The sequence below is a fragment of the Crinia signifera genome, chromosome 6, assembly GCF_055691185.1.
Source record: "Crinia signifera chromosome 6, ASM5569118v1, whole genome shotgun sequence".
NCBI classification, from domain to species: domain Eukaryota; kingdom Metazoa; phylum Chordata; class Amphibia; order Anura; family Myobatrachidae; genus Crinia; species Crinia signifera.
The window spans coordinates 117,342,710-117,361,852 of NC_139222.1; the positions used below are offsets into that span (position 1 = coordinate 117,342,710).

The following is a 19,143-nucleotide window of genomic DNA, read 5'->3' on the forward strand; positions in this document are numbered from 1 at the left end:
AGGATCGGGCCTAGTTCAGACTTAAAACATTTGTAGAAATTGGAAGGGTACCCATCTGGACCCGGGGCCTTGTTGTTTGGCAGGGCATCTATTGCAGCCTCTACCTCTGACAGGGACCAGGGGGCGTTAAGGGCTTGGCAGGCTCCGGACTGTAACCCAGGGAGGTCAATTTCGTCCAGAAAGGACGTAATGTCAGCTATCGAGGGCTGGGGAGTATGAGGGTCCTCACTTAAGTTGTACAGTTTGGCATAGTATTCTGCGAAAGTGTCTGCTACTTGGAAGGGGTCGGTGACTCTAGCTCCCCTAGCGTTTATCAAAAGGTATATTCTCGTCTTGGTTCTTCTACCTCTCAGTTTCCTGGCGAGCAATCTTCCCGCCTTGTCACCAAAGAGGTAGAAGCTCTGGTTCAGTTTGGAGATATTTTTTTGTACTTCACTAAAAGCTGACGCATTAAGCTTATCTCTAGTTCGCGCGAGTGCAGCATATATTGCCTCATCGGAGGGGTTATTCTTATGGGCTACTTCTAGATTGACCAGTTCTATCTCTGCTGCCAACCTCTCCTTTGCCTCTGCTTTCTTTGCTCTGGCCGCAACCTGAATTGCCGTACCTCTCACTACTGCCTTCAAGGCGCACCAGTATGTGAGTATGCTGGTGTCGGCTGGGTCATTGGTGGTGGTATATAAGGACAGGGCATCTCTAATGGAGTTCCTAGAGTCTAACTGCGATAGGGCAGAACTGCCCAGGCGCCATGGTCCCGGGGTAGACCTGAATGAGGTCAGTTCCCACCTCAGACGTAGGGGGGGAATGGTCGGACCAAGTGATGGGGAGTATGTCAATTTTGCGAATGGAGGCTAAGGTCCATTTGTTGGCCAAGGCGAGATCAATTCTCGAAAATGTCCGGTGGGGGTGAGAGAAAAAGGTGTAATCCCTCACACCCGGATGTCTGGCGCGCCATACATCATACAGGTCGTATTCTTTAATGAGCTGCATAAATCTCTTAGATTGAGCCGGGGGCTTGGCTATTCTGTGTCCTGGGGTATGTGATTTGTCCATGATTGGGTCAGGGACCGTGTTAAAGTCCCCTAGCAGTAGCAATGCGCCCTTGGCGTATTTCTGTATAGTGGCAAAGAGTGTTCTAATGAATGTAGTCTGTCGGGTGTTAGGCGCGTAACATGATACTATGGTGGTTTTGACTCCCTCTAAGTTACCCACTAATATTAGGAATCTACCCTCCGGGTCTATATGCTGGGAGGACACATTAAAGGAGCAACTAGCAGACACAAGTATGGCGACGCCTGCCTTTTTATGGGGGCCATTAGCTGTGTAGCACTGGGGAAATTTGTGGTTAAAAAATCTGGGTGGAGCTGTTTTAAGAAAGTGAGTCTCCTGTATGGCTACGAGATGGGCTTTCTGCTTATGGAAGTAAGCCAGCGCTACCTTCCTTTTTTGGGGCGAATTCAGACCTTTGGCGTTCAAAGATAAGACATTAATCATTTAAAGACATCTAAAACCTGCATATCTACACGACTAACCAGATAAGTGTTAGCATAAGAAGGCACAATTACAATATAAGCTACTCTGTACGAACAAACAGGAGGGGAAGACACATGGGGTGGAGATGGGAAAAAGAAGGGTGAAAAGACAGCAAGAAGGGATAGACAGGCGACCCCAAGTGGGGTCGTAGTGAGGGGCCTGTCCAAGGCCACCTCAACTGGATTGAGTATCTTGGGGGTAGTGGGTATGGGCCCATTCCCCCTTCGCAACAGAATATAAAACAAAAACGAACTTAGATAAGAAGAAGCAACCAGTAGTCCCTGATCTGTATAAATTTTTACTCTAACATAGAGGTGAACTACAACGGGCCTGAGTCACGTGTATTCAAGTGATCCTGGAACTATAACTATAAGGGCCTAGCTTGTGGGGGTCCGACCTCCCTCGAGCCAAAATGCCACCCCAAATGGAGGGGTGCACCCAAGCACGACGGGGCAGCCACAGCAAACTTATGCAGGACCAAAGGGGCCCACAAACAACTTTAAGTAACCAATAAATTTAAACAAACTGTTCAGGATGGACACCTCCCTCCGATATCTTCATCGCTTTTCAGTCAACTAGAGTCTATGACCGATGTGGGTGGCGGGGGTGAAGCATCCAGCGTGGAGGAGTACAGATTCTGCTCTGTTCCGGTGCTACTCAACCAGCGACCAGTCCTGCTGAAGTCGCCGGCCAGAGGATGCATCCGGGGAAGCGTCTCGGGAAGCGTCTCGCAGCCTCCAACTGGACACAAGTTTCAGGCCTTCCTCAACCGAGGAGACTGCGATTGTGGATCCTTCCCTTTGTATTAACAGGCGGGTCGGGAAGCCCCACCTGTAAACTATGTTAGCTTTGCGTAGAGCCGTTGTGACCGGGTGGAAGGAGCGTCTTTTAAGAAGGGTATCTCTAGACAGGTCTCCAAATAACTGATGGGAACCCAGGGCTGCAGCAGATTCCGCGGAGGGTCTAGCAGCTTTGAGGAGGGCTTCCTTTATATGGAAAAAGTGCACTCTCATCAGAACGTCTCTGGGGACCCCCTCAGGAGCAGACCTCGCCTTCGGTAACCTGTGTATGCGGTCCAGCAAGAGGTCAGCAGGAGTCACTAGGGGTAACAGCTTTTTAAAGATGTTAATGACGTAGTCATGGAGGCTACTATTGGAGATGTTCTCCGGAATACCTCGTATTTTAAGGTTGTTCCTCCGAGATCTATCTTCCATGCTGACCAGTTTCTCCCGTAGGGCTGCCACTTCCTCTTCCAGTGCCGAGTGGGAGTCTATAAGGGTGTTGTGGGAGCCAACAATTTCCCCCATTGTAGTTTCTAGCGCATTTGTGCGGTCTCCCAGTTCGTCGATAGAGCGCTGGCAGGTCTGTAGGGATGTTCTAATTTCTGATGACACCTCCTCCTTCATTTGGTTGAGCAGAAGCTTGAGGGTCCCCACTGTTAATGCCGCATCGTCGGGCACTTCTGGTCTACCCGCGGGCTCTTGTTGAGGAGCTGGGGAGCATGGTGTGGCGTCTGGTAATGGTATGTGGTCGGGAGGGGAGGATGACGTGGGAGGGGCCTCCGTTTTGTTGCCCTGACTTCTGGGGGATGGCTTGAAGAACGGGACCTGGGAGACTGGTTTAGGAGTCTTGGGCCTTTTGGGAGGCATTTTCGGTAAACCCGTCTTGGACGACAGCAGCAAATTCAGTAGGGGCAGTCGGGAAGCGCTGTATGCTCTCACTCCGTAGGCTCAGGACACGAATCTCAGACACATAGGGGGGGCTTGGGGCTACTTCTTCATCTGCATCGTGGTGCGAGGGGTAGAGTGGGGGCCTTTAGGGGCCAAACATTATATGATCATCTTGTGAGGCACGCACAGGCGGGCCACCTGTATTTACAGGGGAGATGGCTACGGTTCTCTGCGCAAGGTTAGCTCTAGGTCTGGATCTGGCTGGGAGGCCTGCAGCTTCTAACGTGGGAGTCAGTGCCGGGCGGGGGGCGAAGGAGGGCTTCCCCCGGTCGGCAGAAGTGGTGTGTCTCTATGGTTTCCCCTAGGGGTGGTACGGGGCCTTCCAAGTTAAATTGGGTCCTGGTTGGGCTGAAGTCAGCTCTTTGGGTGTCTAACACTGCAGTCAATCTTGCTGCTTTATGTCCTAACGACACTCCTGTTTTGCAGCACTGGGTGTTAGCAGCTCGACCAAGGGGCCCTGATTATTAGTGCTGGGCCTAGTAATGGAGATCAGTGTAACTGCCTCCCTTTATCTGGTAGGGGGGGTGCCGCTGGGGGACCTCTTCAGCCTGCTTGTCACCTGCTGGGCTGATAATGTCCAATTAATACACGTTTATCAGTCTCCCTGCCACGGGGCGCTCAGCCTCAGTAGGGCTTGTGCAGCAGCTCTCCCCCTTGTGTGTCGCGTGGTCCGGGTCTCTCCGCTGTGATTGCCGTGTGTGTGGGCGGTGCGCCCGGCTCCCGGCTTGTCCCCGGCTTCACTCACCCGCTTTGGCTGCACGCGCGGCGTGACGGTCTCTCCTTACGACGGTGGTGAGTTCTTCCAGGCGGGGAGGCGAGGGATGCGTCGCCCCGTCCTCCGCTATGTCGTCTGCGTCGCTGGGGGGATCACACTCGCCCGCCGCCGGCACCGCTTCTGAAAATTGAGGCCCCGGCTTCTCCTCGCGGACCAGGCCGCAACCCGCGACGGCGCCCGGAGGCACTGCCCGGCTCCGCTGCCTTGGTCCCAGGTGTTGTGGTGATTAGAGAGGGGCTGGGAACCCTTTTGGAGTGTCTCTGGTGTAAGGGTATGGCTTAAATGTCCCCAAAATCAGCGTGGAAACGGGAGCAGATGGAAGGTGCGTCTTCCCTGTTTGCCAGCTAGGCCACGCCCCGAGAGGTGAGTTTTTAGTCCACAGACTATCCACTCCCAGTCCTGATCTGCCCCTACCTCCAATCTGTCTTTCCAGCTCCATCTCTCCATATCCAGCAAGCTTAAACAGGCCAGTGTCCCTGCAAAAATTGCTTTCATTTTGTTAGGTCAACTTTAGTACACAAAGGAGTAATTAGTTATGTTGAGTGGCCTCTAGTGGTACGTCACCTCAGACGTGAAGTGTGTGTATATATAAAGTACTAGTCTCTGCAGAAGATTTTGGCCATGGTTCAAAAACGTAGTAAAGAAATAACAGTGGAATAAGGTGTGGGGAGGGGTAATAGTAAGGGGTAAGTGCATGAACTTTCCTGCAGGGTACAGAATGTAATCAGTCACCTCTCTGGGAAGGATGATCTAGTCTGATTCAGGTTGGTCTATACCAGGGGTGGCCAACCGGTCAGAGGTAAAGAGCCGAAAAATATCGGAAGTCAAGCTAAAGAGCCAACATCATGCGCGCGCCGAAGGCGCATGCGCCAAAAAAGGGGGCGTAGTCTATTTTGACCCCTTGGGTGGGTGTGATACAAATATGCCTTCAATAGTGCCAGATACACATATACCCCCCACGGTGCCAGGTATGCACCACACGGTGCCAGGTATGCCCCCACTGAGCCAAAAAGCTGGTATGCCCCCACAGTGCCACAAACAGCTATGCCCCCACAGTGCCACAAACTGCTATGCCCCCACAGTGCAAATTTCCCAGCAGCAGCACTCACCGTTGTTGCTGCTGCTGCCAGGCGAGGAGAGGACAGTCTGGTGTCCCCCTGCAGTCCTCCTGTCATGTCACCGATGGGAGGAGAGCACAGCACACCACGCGTCTCCTTCCCCCTCACTTCCCTGTGACTGGGCCACCCACCAATCGAAGCTCGCTGGCCGGCTCCTGATTGGCTGCTGGCCCACGGGCTCTGATTGGCGGACGGCCCATTCACAAGGATGCACAGTAAGGGGTAGGAGAGATGCGCGATGCCCGCTCTCCTCCCCTCGGAAGGAGAAGGGATTCAGGGAACCGGCAGCAGGGGGGACTGGGACAGGGACAGACGGTGGGCGGCGGACAGCAGTGGGAGCAGGAGCCGCACTTTACAAGGGGGAGAGCCGCATGAGGCTCAAGAGCCACAGGTTGGCCACCACTGGTCTATACCCATGTAGTGCAATGTTGATAAGCTGCCCTCCTTAACCTCCCCACAAAGAAGTCTAAAGCTTGCACTCCACGCCAGTCCTAACCACAAAAGGCAGAAAGGTGTAATTTGCCGGTCCAAGCTGACAGTGTGTGGTCTGGGGCAAATCAGAGCACCCATTTCTGCCAGTAATGAACGGTTAATCACATACAGAGAGCAGGATATTACAGATGACAGCACCACCATAACACAAGTGTAGCATCAGGCGTTTAGAGAATATCCAAAATAAAGAGTGTACAAAAAAAAAAACACAACACCCTGTGCTTTGAGTAGATGAGAGAAAATAAAAATGATTTGCATAATTAGAAGAGCAGTTATTTTTTATTTTATTTTTTAAGTGCCAAGGATATAAAACTAAGGAAGTTATGTACACCCTCAGATGTACCCCTTGAAAGTTTAAGTGTAACCTATGCCTCTGCAGTCATTACAGCTACACCTTCCAGATAAAGAGCAACACATTCAAGCAATCTTTAGTACATTATCTGGAAACACAATTATAGAAAAAAGGATATAGTTTACTAAAAGGGACATTCCTGTCTGAATGTTGCTTAACAGAGAAAATGTATTTGGTTCTTCTAGGTGGGTATTTCAATGCACGCTATGTCTGGGAAATGCTGTCAGACCACCAACATTAACCATTTTCTCTTATGCCCCATAGGAGGTGTGCGAGAAAATTACCGACATTGGGGTTCCATATTTAACTAGGATATGCATAGTATGGAGAATGGAATTATAGCTCAAAAATAAAAACAGCGGTCGGTAAATGATGTCCTCTATATGCACTGGCTTCGTGCTCCGAATACCCCTTTACAATACACTGGCATACAAGCTGTCAGTACCTGCAGAAACTGCTTTATTCGCCTCAGGTTGTGCTGATAGAGGACATTCGATTCCTGCAGGAACCTACTGTACTGCTGGTCTATCTCCCCGAGAAGGTTGTGGAAGACCAGAGTTGCATGCGACTCCTTACTGGCAGCATAGCCCCTGTAGAACAAAATCAGCGATGGTGTTAGAACATTTAAACGCACATATTTCAGACAATATTCTTTAGTAGTGTTCAAACATTACCAGGTGTGTTTTTAGCAACAAATGTGTTGTGTTTTTAGAACCAAAGCTCAGTAAAGGTGCGTACATGGATAGATTTGGCTAAAGATCTGGGCATTCCCGACCGATTGAAATGACCAATCGCTCAAATCGTTCTGTGTGTGTTAACGATATATTGGACTGTGCGGGTACCCGACTGTCGTTGGTAGAGGATGCTGAGCTTTCCTGCATGCATAAAGATCAGCGACCAATTGTTAGCGATGTGTACCAATTGTTTCATGTGTATGCACGATTTGGTAAAGCTAATTGACTGTCTCCCACTCCCCTCCACCATCGTTAAAGATCAATCGTTCATGTGTAATAAATAGCTTACTCATCATTTTACACCAAATAGTTTGTGCAGGAGTTTAGAGGAAATCGGAAGACATTGAATCGTTTGCCAAATCTATCCGTGTGTACGCACCTTAAGTCCTGTAACACTGAGGAAAGGTGTGCTGCAGTGGACACATGCAAGAAACTGTGATCCTTATGGGGCCTCCACATGTACCAACACTGCTGAGCGATCTGAGCAATGTAGATTGTTCAGCACACAGCGCTGCACATCACTGTGTTCTGAGGGATCGGTCGCAGGTGAACACTGGCCCTGGCCCGTGATATTACTAGATTTATCCAGCATGCCGGATATTAAATCACTAGGCGACAGCAGCGTGCGGGGCTGTGCATCGCTATGGCCCCTACACACGGAGAGATGTAGGGGCATTTCCTAAGCAATCTGGTTAGTTTAGAAAATGCCCTAAAATCGCCCATTACTTAAACTTCTCCATCATAACACGCACATGTCTATGTCTAACATTAGTGCTGTTATTATACAAGTATCAGCCAGGCTCATGTGCCTTTCACTAGACCAGTATAATGGGACTGTAATTCCACAACAGCTGGATTGCTAGGGCTTGCATATTCCCGTATTCAGGGTATATTGGACAAAGACAGATGTCTGGAAATTCTTGAGCAGATACATAAAACATACAACTCTAACAAGCCACTCAAGGTTTTATATTTATTTCACAAAAACTAAACAAACTGAATATAAATGTATTTTTGAGTGATGAATGTGAATATGCATTCAATATTATATCCTTTTTGCAGGATTTATTGTTTTTCGCTAAATATGTACATTTAAAGGTTTTATTAAATTAGTACTTACGTAGGTCTAAATTATATCTATATACACGTCATACTGACTGTCCATATAAAGTTTTAGATTATTAATTTTTTTCAATATTTTGCCTTTGGGATGTCTATCTTAATGGTCCAGCAATAGTCAAAAACAGCATACTGGAACTCCAATTGCCTTGATACCTTTTTCCCTATTGTAGAAATCTGCTAATGGAAGCGCTTACCATGTAGATCACTAACAGCTCCAATAATTAAGGATAGTTCATTGCATATTGTTTTTTATGCAATACCTGTAATGTAAGTAAAGCAGAAATAGGGGGGTATTTAATGTGCAGCCGCTATTTCTAACGGGGGAAATATTGGCGGCTCCCTATTTAATGCTGTCTTTAGCGACAGCATTGATGCGGGATCACGGCAGAACGGGCCCAACTTTAGAAGCTGTCGGGTTCATTGTGGAGATCCCGGCCGCAGATCGCCAATCCACGGCAGTTTTCACGGCCACGCCCCCTTTGAGCCGATCGGCAGGCGTGACATTGAATCCCGTCTGTCGTTTGGCTGTCAGGCTGACCGCAAACAGGCCAGGAACACGGCTGTTGGAAGGGATCGACAGCAGTGATCTTAGATTGAATACCCCCCATTGTCTGTTTAATGGTCTTTCGGCACCCTCTAAACAATAGCAACGGCACATGATATATGCATATGTGGGGCTCAGATCTTGGTAAGATCATATCAATTCCACACCCGTAAAGTTCATAACACATTGAAGGTTACTTCACCACACACAAACTGTCTGGATGATGCAACACTTCCTTCACATTAATGAAAAATAGTCTAACATACAGATGTGTCCAAATAGATCTATCCTTTGTGTGCTACAAATCCTGGGACTCTGTAGCAGAGCACCTTGGCATGTAACTTCTTCTGTTACAATGCATAAAATGGTGCAAAAAGGACACACAAGCTTTAGCTGATTAAAATGAGATGTAGCGTGCCTATTTTCTTTGTGTGACTTCGGGTGTGTTGGCATATGAAATGCTACCTCAGTGGTTTACTGTAAACATTGTACTTTAGCATTCTGTATGCAGATACAACTGCAGTCGCACACAGAACATTGGCAGGCCACATATACCATTTAAATCAGAATCTGCTTGGGAATCTTTATTCACGTTGCTGTGTGAATAAGGTGCATTTAACAGAAAAAGTTGCCTGCAAAGACCCTCTATGCTACCGAGTGATGCCATGGCATGGTGCAACTAGAAACTGTTTATCGCACAAGAGGCTAAATGTATGTGGACACATCGCTACTGTAACAGGCTTCTCAATGGTGAAACAAGCCCGCCCAGGGCCCACGGGGCAATGTGCTGAGAATTGATTGAAGGAGACCAGTACACATGCACCGCTGACCCGAGCAGGGGGTCGGGGTTACACAAGCAGGTCAGAGGAGATGGAGGAGAAGAAGGCCCCATTTAAAGAAGGGACTACTTTTTTTTTTTTTTTATGTATAATAAAAAACGGTACTCTTTACCTAGAACGGCGCCCATCGCGGTGATCGCGACATCGCGGGCAGTACATAAACGGCCGCGACGCGATGCCCGCGATCACCGCGATTTTCCCATAGGGATCAATGTTAAAAAGCCTGATTGACCGCGATTTTGCATTTAATGTCTCAATGCCCGCGATTTTCACATAGGAATCAATGTTAAATGGGCTACAGAGCCCAAATAGGCAGAATTAACCCTTAAATGTCCCCCCAATTTTTTTACGCCACCCCACGATCCACGCCAACCCGAAGCGTGGCGAGCGCAGCGAGCCCGCGAGGGGCGGCGGTACGCGTCCTCCGACCTTTTCATGCCCTACTATCCACGTCGGCGTGGAGTTGAGAATAGAATAGTGTGGCGAGCGCAGCGAGCCACCGAGCCCGAAGCGTGGCGAGCCCCGCGAGGGGACGCGGATACCTTCACAGGTAAACGCGTCCCCTCGCGGGCTTCACAGGTGTCCGCTTTTCGCCACGGATACCTGTGAAGCCCGCGAGGGGACGCGTATAACTGTGAAGGTATCCGCGTCCCCTCGCTGCGCTCGCCACACTATTCTATTCTCAACTCCACGCCGACGTGGATAGTAGGGCATGAAAAGGTCGGAGGACGCGTACCGCCGCCCCTCGCGGGCTCGCTGCGCTCGCCACGCTTCGGGTTGGCGTGGATCGTGGGGTGGCGTAAAAAAATTGGGGGGACATTTAAGGGTTAATTGTGCCGGTACTTATGTAGTATCTGGGCTGCCGATTTTTTGATTGTATGCCTTAAGTTAAGGCATACAATCAGATGCGATGCGATGCGATATCGCATCGCATCGCATGCGACCATCGGATGCGATGACCCGATTTTTCCATAGGAATCAATGTTAAAATGGACTGAGTCCATTTTAACATGGAATTCAATGGGAAAAAGGGGTCCTTTTCATACCCCTACTATCCAAGTGGGCATGGAGTTGGATATAAACCTGTGGCGAGCGCAGCGAGCCACCGAGCCCGAAGCGTGGCGAGCGAAGCGAGCCCCGCGAGGGGACGGTATTCTGTGTCCGCTCGCCACGCTTCGGGCTCGGTGGCTCGCTACGCTCGCCACAGGTTTATATCCAACTCCATGCCCACTTGGATAGTAGGGGTATGAAAAGGACCCCTTTTTCCCATTGAATTCCATGTTAAAATGGACTCAGTCCATTTTAACATTGATTCCTATGGAAAAATCGGGTCATCGCATCGCATCGCATCGCATCCGATGGTCGCATGCGATGCGATGTACCCGATTTAGAAATCGGCAGCCCAGATACTACATAAGTACCATTGTGCCTATTTGGGCTCTGTAGCCCATTTAACATTGATTCCTATGTGAAAATCGCGGGCATTGAGGCATTTTAAAGTAAAATCGCGGTCAATCAGGCTTTTTAACATTGTTCCCTATGGGAAAATCGCGGTGATCGCGGGTACACGATTTTGATGTACCCGCGATTTACCCGCGATTTTTTACCCCCGACGCCCGCGATTCTAATCGCGGGCGCCGTTCTAGGTAAAGAGTACCTAAAAAACACCACACGTGGACTAGTGTACTCCGCATCATAACTAAGAAAGTCAGAAGTATACTACAAAAAGACCAATATTATTAGAACATACAGGTATAGAAAACATTTTATTTATGTTTAGGGCAGATGTATGAACACTGGTTAACACGGGGGTGGGGATTACATTTTCCCCAATGTATTACTAGCGCACCTAACGTGCGCTAGTGACAGCCCATCAAGTTATACTCGGTGGGGCTGTCCCCTGTAATCCCCCCACAGTGATTAGCGGCCGGGGTGATGTATTAACAGCCAGCTCAGGGCTAGTGTTGCCCTATCCCCCACTGTGGGGACAACGCTAGCCCTGCTTCTGGCTCGGGCTGTGCTGGATATCTCCCGGTTTTAGCAAGATCTCGCGCATGCCCAAATAGTCGGCCGGGAGAGGAAAGTGCATTACACATGCGCAGGACGCCAGGGGAGCCGATAAGGAGAGCCGTTAATGCTGGGCATAACGGCTCTCCTTATCGGCTTGCTGGGGGTTAATACATTAGCCAGTAACAGGTGCCGGCTTCTCATGCTTTGTTATGCAGGAGAAGCAGGACCCGTTATTTGAGAAGCGCTAAGGGGGGGTTAGTACATTTGCCTCTTCATCCGCTTTCAATCCTACTGAGTAAACAAACTGCCGTAGTTGTCTACCTTCATCCTCTTTAATGCTTGGAAAAACAAATGTAACCAAATAATCTGGAGAGGTCGCTGACCAGCAGTGGAGGTCCCAAGATCCATGGCACTTTTAGTTAGACAAAGTTTGGTATATGGGTAAAATGACTCAGCTCCAAGAGGTTTAATCTACCAATAAGAATGTTTTTTTTGCTTTCTAATAATTAAATTTAATTTAAAAATTAAGAAAAAAAAAACTCACCAGTCTTGGCTCTCAATCCAGGGTGCAAGGAACTGGCGCAGCTCCATGGGAAAGCTGTCACTGTACAGCTGATGCAATTGTTCCAGGTATCTGGTGTCCAGCTGCTGCAACTGATTCCATTGCGTCATCTTGGGGCACGGAGGACTAAAAGAAGAGACTGGGGATTACATTTTTACAAGGACAGACTCTATTTAAAGAAGAAAAAAAAATCATAAAATGCAGAATGCACTGGGTGCCCATAACACATTATGGGGTTTATTCAGGTTCACTCCTTCTGGCAAATTCCTTCTTAGATGGACAAAACCATGTGCACTGCAGGGGGGCAGATGTAAAATGTGCAGAGAAAATTAGATTTGGGTGAGTTATTTTGTTTATGAGCAGGGAAAATACTGGCGGCTTTATTTTTACACTGCAATATAGATCTCACTGAAGTAAAACCCCACCCAAATCGAACTCTCTCTGCACAAGTAACATCTACCCCACCTGCAGTGCACATGGTTTTGTCCAACTAAGAAGGAATTTGCCAGGAGTGAACCAGAATAACCCCCTATAGCACTTAGAAAATCCTTTAGATCACTGATTACATTTATTATTCACTCAGTAAAAAATAAAAAATTGAAGAGCACTTGTAATTATAATATATGTCATTAATTTTCGATCACTATGCACTAATAAAGTGAACAAGTGTAATTGACTAACAGGAAGTGAGGTCATAGCTGTGTACGATATAACCCAGTAGAAGAGTAAGCCCTTTTGTTCTTGCTGAACCGGACCAGAGAACCCTCCCCCTGGCTGTGAGATAATTGGTAATTTTTTTAAAGAAAAAATATTTTGATGTTTATTATGGTTATTTTTCTTTTTATGACTTTACAACATATTGCTGAAATATCTTGCCTCAGTTATGCTACTTTATACATGGTAAGAATTTATTGTTATTGAAGAAGTTTATATTAATTTAAAATACTATTTATAGGTGATCAGTTGTGCTCCTATAACATTTTTGCATACTATTGAACCACCTGAGCAGGTACAGTATGTGACATATTTTGTCGATATATGATAATTTGGTGAACTCAATATAAAGAATGGTGGTTTCACAAACTTAGTGATTTAGCTTATATTAAAGGTAATTATTATAATATGAGTTGTAGTCTATTGCCTCTGAATAGGATTTAATTTAACCAACTCAACTTAATCCAGTTCATTAATGGACCTATATTTGCGCATAGGGGACTTTATTTGGGCACGTTGAAGCCGGTTTCCTTTTGGACCCTTCTTAAGGGAAATAATTGGCATACTTATTATTTCTAAACTTCCATGAGGTATGTAATGAGAACTACCTGACATTTCAGGTGTTAATATTGAGATACTTGCCCATCCAACAGCAGTAACCACCCTTTGACATTTTTAGGAATCAAGCCCCCACACATCTATACCAGTTGCGGCCATAGAACTACCTTATCCAATAAGGCTAATTGAATCCTTCATTAGCCAGAGTGTAAAAGAATTGCCTATCCAGAACAATTCTAGATCCGTAAATACACATTTACCCTGTCAAGCTTGTCAAACTATTATAGGATTGTGCCCCTAACCAAATACCTTGCCATCTCCTTTGTCAAAATGTCTAAATTGTGTGACATATTTACATCTTGATTTCATCTGTCATTCCATCATTTTTTGTACTTAATGTATCGGTTATACCGATTAGTACAAACGTGAACACAGAAGTCCCATACTGTTTTTATAGAGATATAGGTTTCATGCACATATTAATGTACTCTTTATGTCCTTGTACTCCTTGTAGCTAACCACTGAAAAAGTCCCCTAAGGGACGAAACGTGTTGGTGGATGCGGCGCATTTTATTCCAAATGTACAAAAAAAAAAAAAAAAAGTGTTGTTATTGAATATTGTTGTTCTGTCTGGCCTCCTGTCTAGTGACAGGAGCAGCGGCAAGCATGAGGCGGGAGGGTGATCAGTGAATCCATCCGGCAGTAGCAGGGTAGAGCCGGACCTGGCGCACTACTTGTGAATGCCTGACCGGGGGTGGGTGGGGGCAGGCAGCAGGGACCCGGCACACTACGTGGGGGGGGGGGGGATGTTGAAAATGCTTTCTGGGTGGGGGACCCCCAACCTCAGTGTATATCCAATGTTCGCACTGCATGTTTAATGAGCTAATTGAATATTCACTGCACCGCTCATTAGATATGCACAGAGCGGGGCCACTATTGGCTGGGTCCTAAATACCGTTTCAGACTGCAAAAAAAAAAAAAAAAAACAGGTCTGTAACGGGTAGAACCCTGCTTTTTTACCAGTTATTTTAAAACTGTAAATTCACTCTGGACCTTTCAGACCGCACATATTACCGCTTTGAAACTATAAAAAAAAAAACTGCAAAATACCCGATAGTATGTGTGGTCTGAAAGGGGCATAAGGGTAGTGAGAAACAATTGTGCAGGAATTTAAGAACTTGTGCCATCGTGGAGTTAGTGATCTGTCAGAGGTTTCCCCTCCAAATGATAAATCTTTGCCAGACCTTATAATAATGCAGGAGAATAAAAAAAATAAAAAAAAAATAAATAAATAAATTAATTCCTTGTAATAGAATCTGGATTTGTCTGAACCGGTTTCTGTCAAACTTCAAGCCTTATCTTGCTTCATCTGGATGGTATATCTGACCCTGATGTAGAAAGTCTGATGTGATTGATAAAGTCCAGGGTTCCTGCATTGCCAATTAGTGGTCCTCCCCTTGGCTAAAAGGGGAGGACTGCTATAACGGTCACCTGATCTTATGGTCTTCAGGATACGATTCATTCGAGAAAAAAAAGGAGAAAACATATCCTATTCTCTCCAGAAAGCCTCTGCCTCTCAAGTTTGAGGACATCAGGCTTTCTTTATAAACACAAAAAGGAGACATAGGGGAATCCTTTATACAAACCAATTAAGGTTTGAAGAAAACATCCCCTCTATAGAAAGAGCTGTCTAATCAAGAATGATTGAGAGATTAAGCATATTATGATTTATTTAATCTACCTCTGTTACAAACACAATGAATAATAAATATTATGTTTAAAAACACAATGACAATAAAAAAAATTAAATAAAAATTATATATGATGTTTGCAAAACAATTGCAAATAAAAAAGGAAAAAATTAAAAACGATTTCCTTTTTCTCTCAGTTTAAAAGTCCCGGTTTCCTTGAATTTGATTATAATGGGCTATAATGGGGCTTTTTAGGCTTGCGGTTTAAGCTTATGCCCATTATTGCGAGGCTTAATGGCACAAGAAAATGATTGATATTTCATGAGAGAGAAAAGAGAAAGATTGTCAATGTTGTGGTGCACCTGGAAGATCTCCTACGATAAAATATAACCTTTATTGGTTTATTGAAAACTTGCGAAATATAAACAAACACACACAAAACATAAAATAAATAGAGTGACTGACAAAGAAAGAATACTGGGTTCACATTGCAAACCTGCTTTCAACCAGTTTTTGTAAATGTGTCTTAAAACGTGTCAAAAGCCAGTTAAACCCCTTTCATATTACATGTTGTAAACGGTACATTGCAGTTTCAATACCGTTTTTGTACCTTTCAGATTCAACCCGTTTCACCCATAGTGGGTGGGATCATGCAGGGAGATAACCTATCACCCTTGTGTGGTTATCATTTGTAGCAAATACCGTTTCTGAGCTGTTCAGACTACAGGGGAAACGGCTCAGAAACGTGTAGGATCCTAGTTTTAACACGTTTCAAAATACCGTTATTCTGTAACCAGTAAATTAACAATGGAGCTTTCACATTGCAGCTGCAATATTAACGGCAATATTCCGTGTTAAAGCTGCAATGTGAAAGGGGTTTCAGTGTGTTAAAATTCGGTGGCTTACTGGCAACACACCTCCGAATGATAATAGTATATGTATGTTTATTTCTCAGGTTCTGATTGCTGACGCTTTATTAATAATAATGTGGGGGAGGCTTGCTGGGACTCATAGGGTCACAGTATAGGACAAAAGTTTATTCTATTTTTTTACACCATTTAATCAGCCCGGTGACCACCGCTCCAGTGTAATTGGGGACAGCACCAGGCTTCAGCTTGGCCAGGTAAGTCCTGGAGGGGGGACCCCTTTATTGGGAAGTCCCCACTTCCCCAGGACGACCGGTCACAGGGCTGAATGCTTTGGCCGGGGGGGCTTGTATAAAAAGTCTCCCCCCGGCTGTGGCATTTCCCTGCTGGCTGGCTGGGCCTGGCTCTTAAAATATGAGGGACCCCTAGTCATTTGGTCCCCTGTATTTTGGTAACCAGCCCCGGCACTGGTTTAAAAAAAAAAAAAAAAAAAAAAAAAAAAAAATCAGCGGAGCTCATATTTGCCAGGTTTCCTGATTTTTTAATACCAGCCCCAGCTCGCTCAGCCTGGTGCTGGTTACGGCAGTTACAAGGATGTTACAAGGATGGACTTCGGGCTCCAGAACTTAGGATACATGTCAACAACCACAATTGGAAACAATGTAAAGGGATAGCGAGATATAGTGGAGAGCAAGAAAAAGCACACAATAAACCAGCCTATCTAGTTGGTTAGGAAAGATATGAAGGGATAGCAAGGGATTAGCGGAGAGAAAGAAAAGCACACAGGTAGGTAGATCCCATTGGATCAAGGAGACAGCCTCCTTGATCCAATGGGATCTACCTACACTGAATGTAATATAGCATACCACTTCCATTGTGGCTCAGCAGGAGGTCCAAAGATGCACTCTTACTTTTGTTTGTTTTTTCTGCTCATGGTATTGCAGCCCACATCAGGATGGAGCACTCCACTTCACACCAAGCTCAATTAAGAGCTTGTCCGCCTACTTGTCCGCCTATTTTAATCAGTGGCTTCCTCAGAATGCACTCTGTCTGCGCATGCGTACACCCTGGCGCTGCTTTCTGGACTTGGAGAAGCTAGACATTGTGGGAATGACTCTGATCAGAAGTGCCAGGGACGGGACAGCACTGCTTTAATGGGATCATGCTGCACAGCGGGTACTCTCCGGCCATCCAGCAGGACATGCAGCTTTTAGTGTCTCTTGCCACCCGGTGGGCTGCAGATACATAATTGCCCTTGGCGCCATCGTAGCTTTGTGCTGTCCACAAATCCTCAGAGTACAGCTCCAGTGGTTTTTTTGGCAGCTACAGCTGAATAAATCGGCGGGCAGGACTCTGGAAAGGCCACATTCCTCAAAAGGGGTTGGGATTATTTGGTCTACAGCATGATGGTCGACAGTCATTAGGTCGACGTGGGAAAAGGTCAGCATGGTTCTAGGTCAAAAGGTCATTAGTTTGACAATGTCTAGGTCGAGTGAAAAGGTTGACATGGGTTTTTTTCGCAGTTTTTTTTACCTGAATGTCAACACAGTCGACATGGACACAGTTTAAAGTGCACCGCATCCCCTCACATCGCTCACGGTGCCTCGATACGCTCGGCACACTATTTTATTCTCCCACCACGCCCTAGTGGATGGTAGGGCATGAAATACCGTCTGTCGGCACAAAAAAAGTGAAAAACTTCATGTCGACCTTTTGACTGTCGAACTAGATAATGTCGAAATAATGGCTTGTCGAACTAACGACCTGTCGACCTAGAACCATGTCAACATTTTCCTATGTCGACCTAGACCCGTATCGACATAATGACGGTCTACCATAATGCTGTAGACCAGGCATGTCCAACGTTGGCCCTCCAGATGTTGTGAAACTACACATCCCAGCATGCTTTGCCACAGTTTTGCTATTAGAGAATGCTAAACCTATTGCAAAGCATGCTGGGATGTGTTGTTTCACAACATCTGGAGGGCCAACATTGGACATGCCCGCTGTAGACCAAATGACCGCATCCCCCCAAAAAGGTACCAAGTCCTCATATTACACGGGCAGGAATCGAGACAGGCCACACTCCTGGATACTCTTCTTTCCCCGGGGAAGCCACCCCTTTCAGCTTCGACGCTGAGATAAAGTTAAGCTCTAGCAGGAAATGAAACCAGCGGTGTAGCTAGGTGCCATGGTGCCCGGAACAAGGTCATATTTCGCGCGCACCCCCCCCCCCCCCCAGTAATGAATTGAGGGCGTAGCTAACATGTGTTGGCATGTTACTTTTGAAATATATGACACTGTGGCAGAATCTGCTGTGCAATATAAGACGCTGTAACGGAATCTGCTGAGCTATATAAGACACTGTAACGGAATCTGCTGCGCTATATAAGACACTGTAACGGAATCTGCTGCGCTATATAAGACGCTGTAACGGAATCTGCTGCTATATAAGACACTGTAACGGAATCTGCTACGCTATATAAGAAACTGTAACAGAATCTGCTGCGCTATATAAGACGCTGTAACGGAATCTGCTGCGCTATATAAGACACTAACGGAATCTGCTGCTCTATATAAGACACTGTAACGGAATCTGCTGCGCTGTATAAGACACTGTAACGGAATCTGCTGCGCTATATCAGACACTGTAACGGAATCTGCTGCGCTATATAAGACGCTGTAATGGAATCTGCTGCGCTATATAAGACACTAACGGAATCTGCTGCGCTATATAAGACACTGTAACGGAATCTGCTGAGCTATATAAGACACTGTAACGGAATCTGCTGCGCTATATAAGACAATATAACGGAATCTGCTGCGCTATATAAGACAATGTAACAATCTACTGCGCTATATAAGAAATTGTAACAGAATCTGTTGCGCTATATAAGACACCGTAACGGAATCTGCTGCGCTATATAAGACACTGTAACGGAATCTGCTGCGCTATATAAGACGCTGTAACGGAATCTGCTGCGCTATATAAGACACTGTAACGGAATCTGCTGCGCTATATAAGACCCTGTAACGGAATCTGCTGCGCTATATAAGACACTGTAACGGAATCTGCTGCGCTATATAAGACGCTGTAACGGAATCTGCTGCGCTATATAAGACACTGTAACGGAATCTGCTGCGCTATATAAGACACATAAGAGAGATTCACCTCCCCCACAAATCCCCCAAACCCCATGATTATTCCCATAATTATTTATCTTTAGTAAAAAACTAAAATCCACCTTGAGAAGAGCAGGGTGGCAGCAGAAACCAGAGAGATCCCCCCCCCCCCCCCCTCCCTGGACCCCACCATACCCCATGATTTATTCCCTCAATTCTTTATCTTAAAAAAAAAAAAAAAAAAAAATATGAATCTACCTTGAGGAGTACAGCACAGACATTCTGTGTAGAGGCAGGGGACTGGGAGGAGTCTTCCTTTTTTCTGCTGCTCAGCGCTGCCCGGGAGCCGGCCCGAGCAGCAGCAGCTTGGTTAGGGACTG

At 46.3% G+C, this 19,143-nt stretch overlaps 1 protein-coding gene across 2 annotated transcripts in view; it reads right to left on the reverse strand.

Annotated features, from left to right (window-relative positions):
* STAT3 (signal transducer and activator of transcription 3) overlaps nucleotides 1-19,143 on the reverse strand; it is a 104,757-nt gene that overhangs the window by 57,369 nt on the left and 28,245 nt on the right. For both annotated transcript variants that reach the window (XM_083146911.1, XM_083146910.1), the window contains exons 2-3: nucleotides 11,794-11,937; nucleotides 6,446-6,590 (exon numbers count right to left, since the gene is read on the reverse strand). In XM_083146911.1, the coding sequence (XP_083003037.1) occupies nucleotides 6,446-6,590; nucleotides 11,794-11,921 (273 nt within the window). In that variant the 5' untranslated portion in view covers nucleotides 11,922-11,937. The remainder of the gene's footprint in view (nucleotides 1-6,445; nucleotides 6,591-11,793; nucleotides 11,938-19,143) is intronic.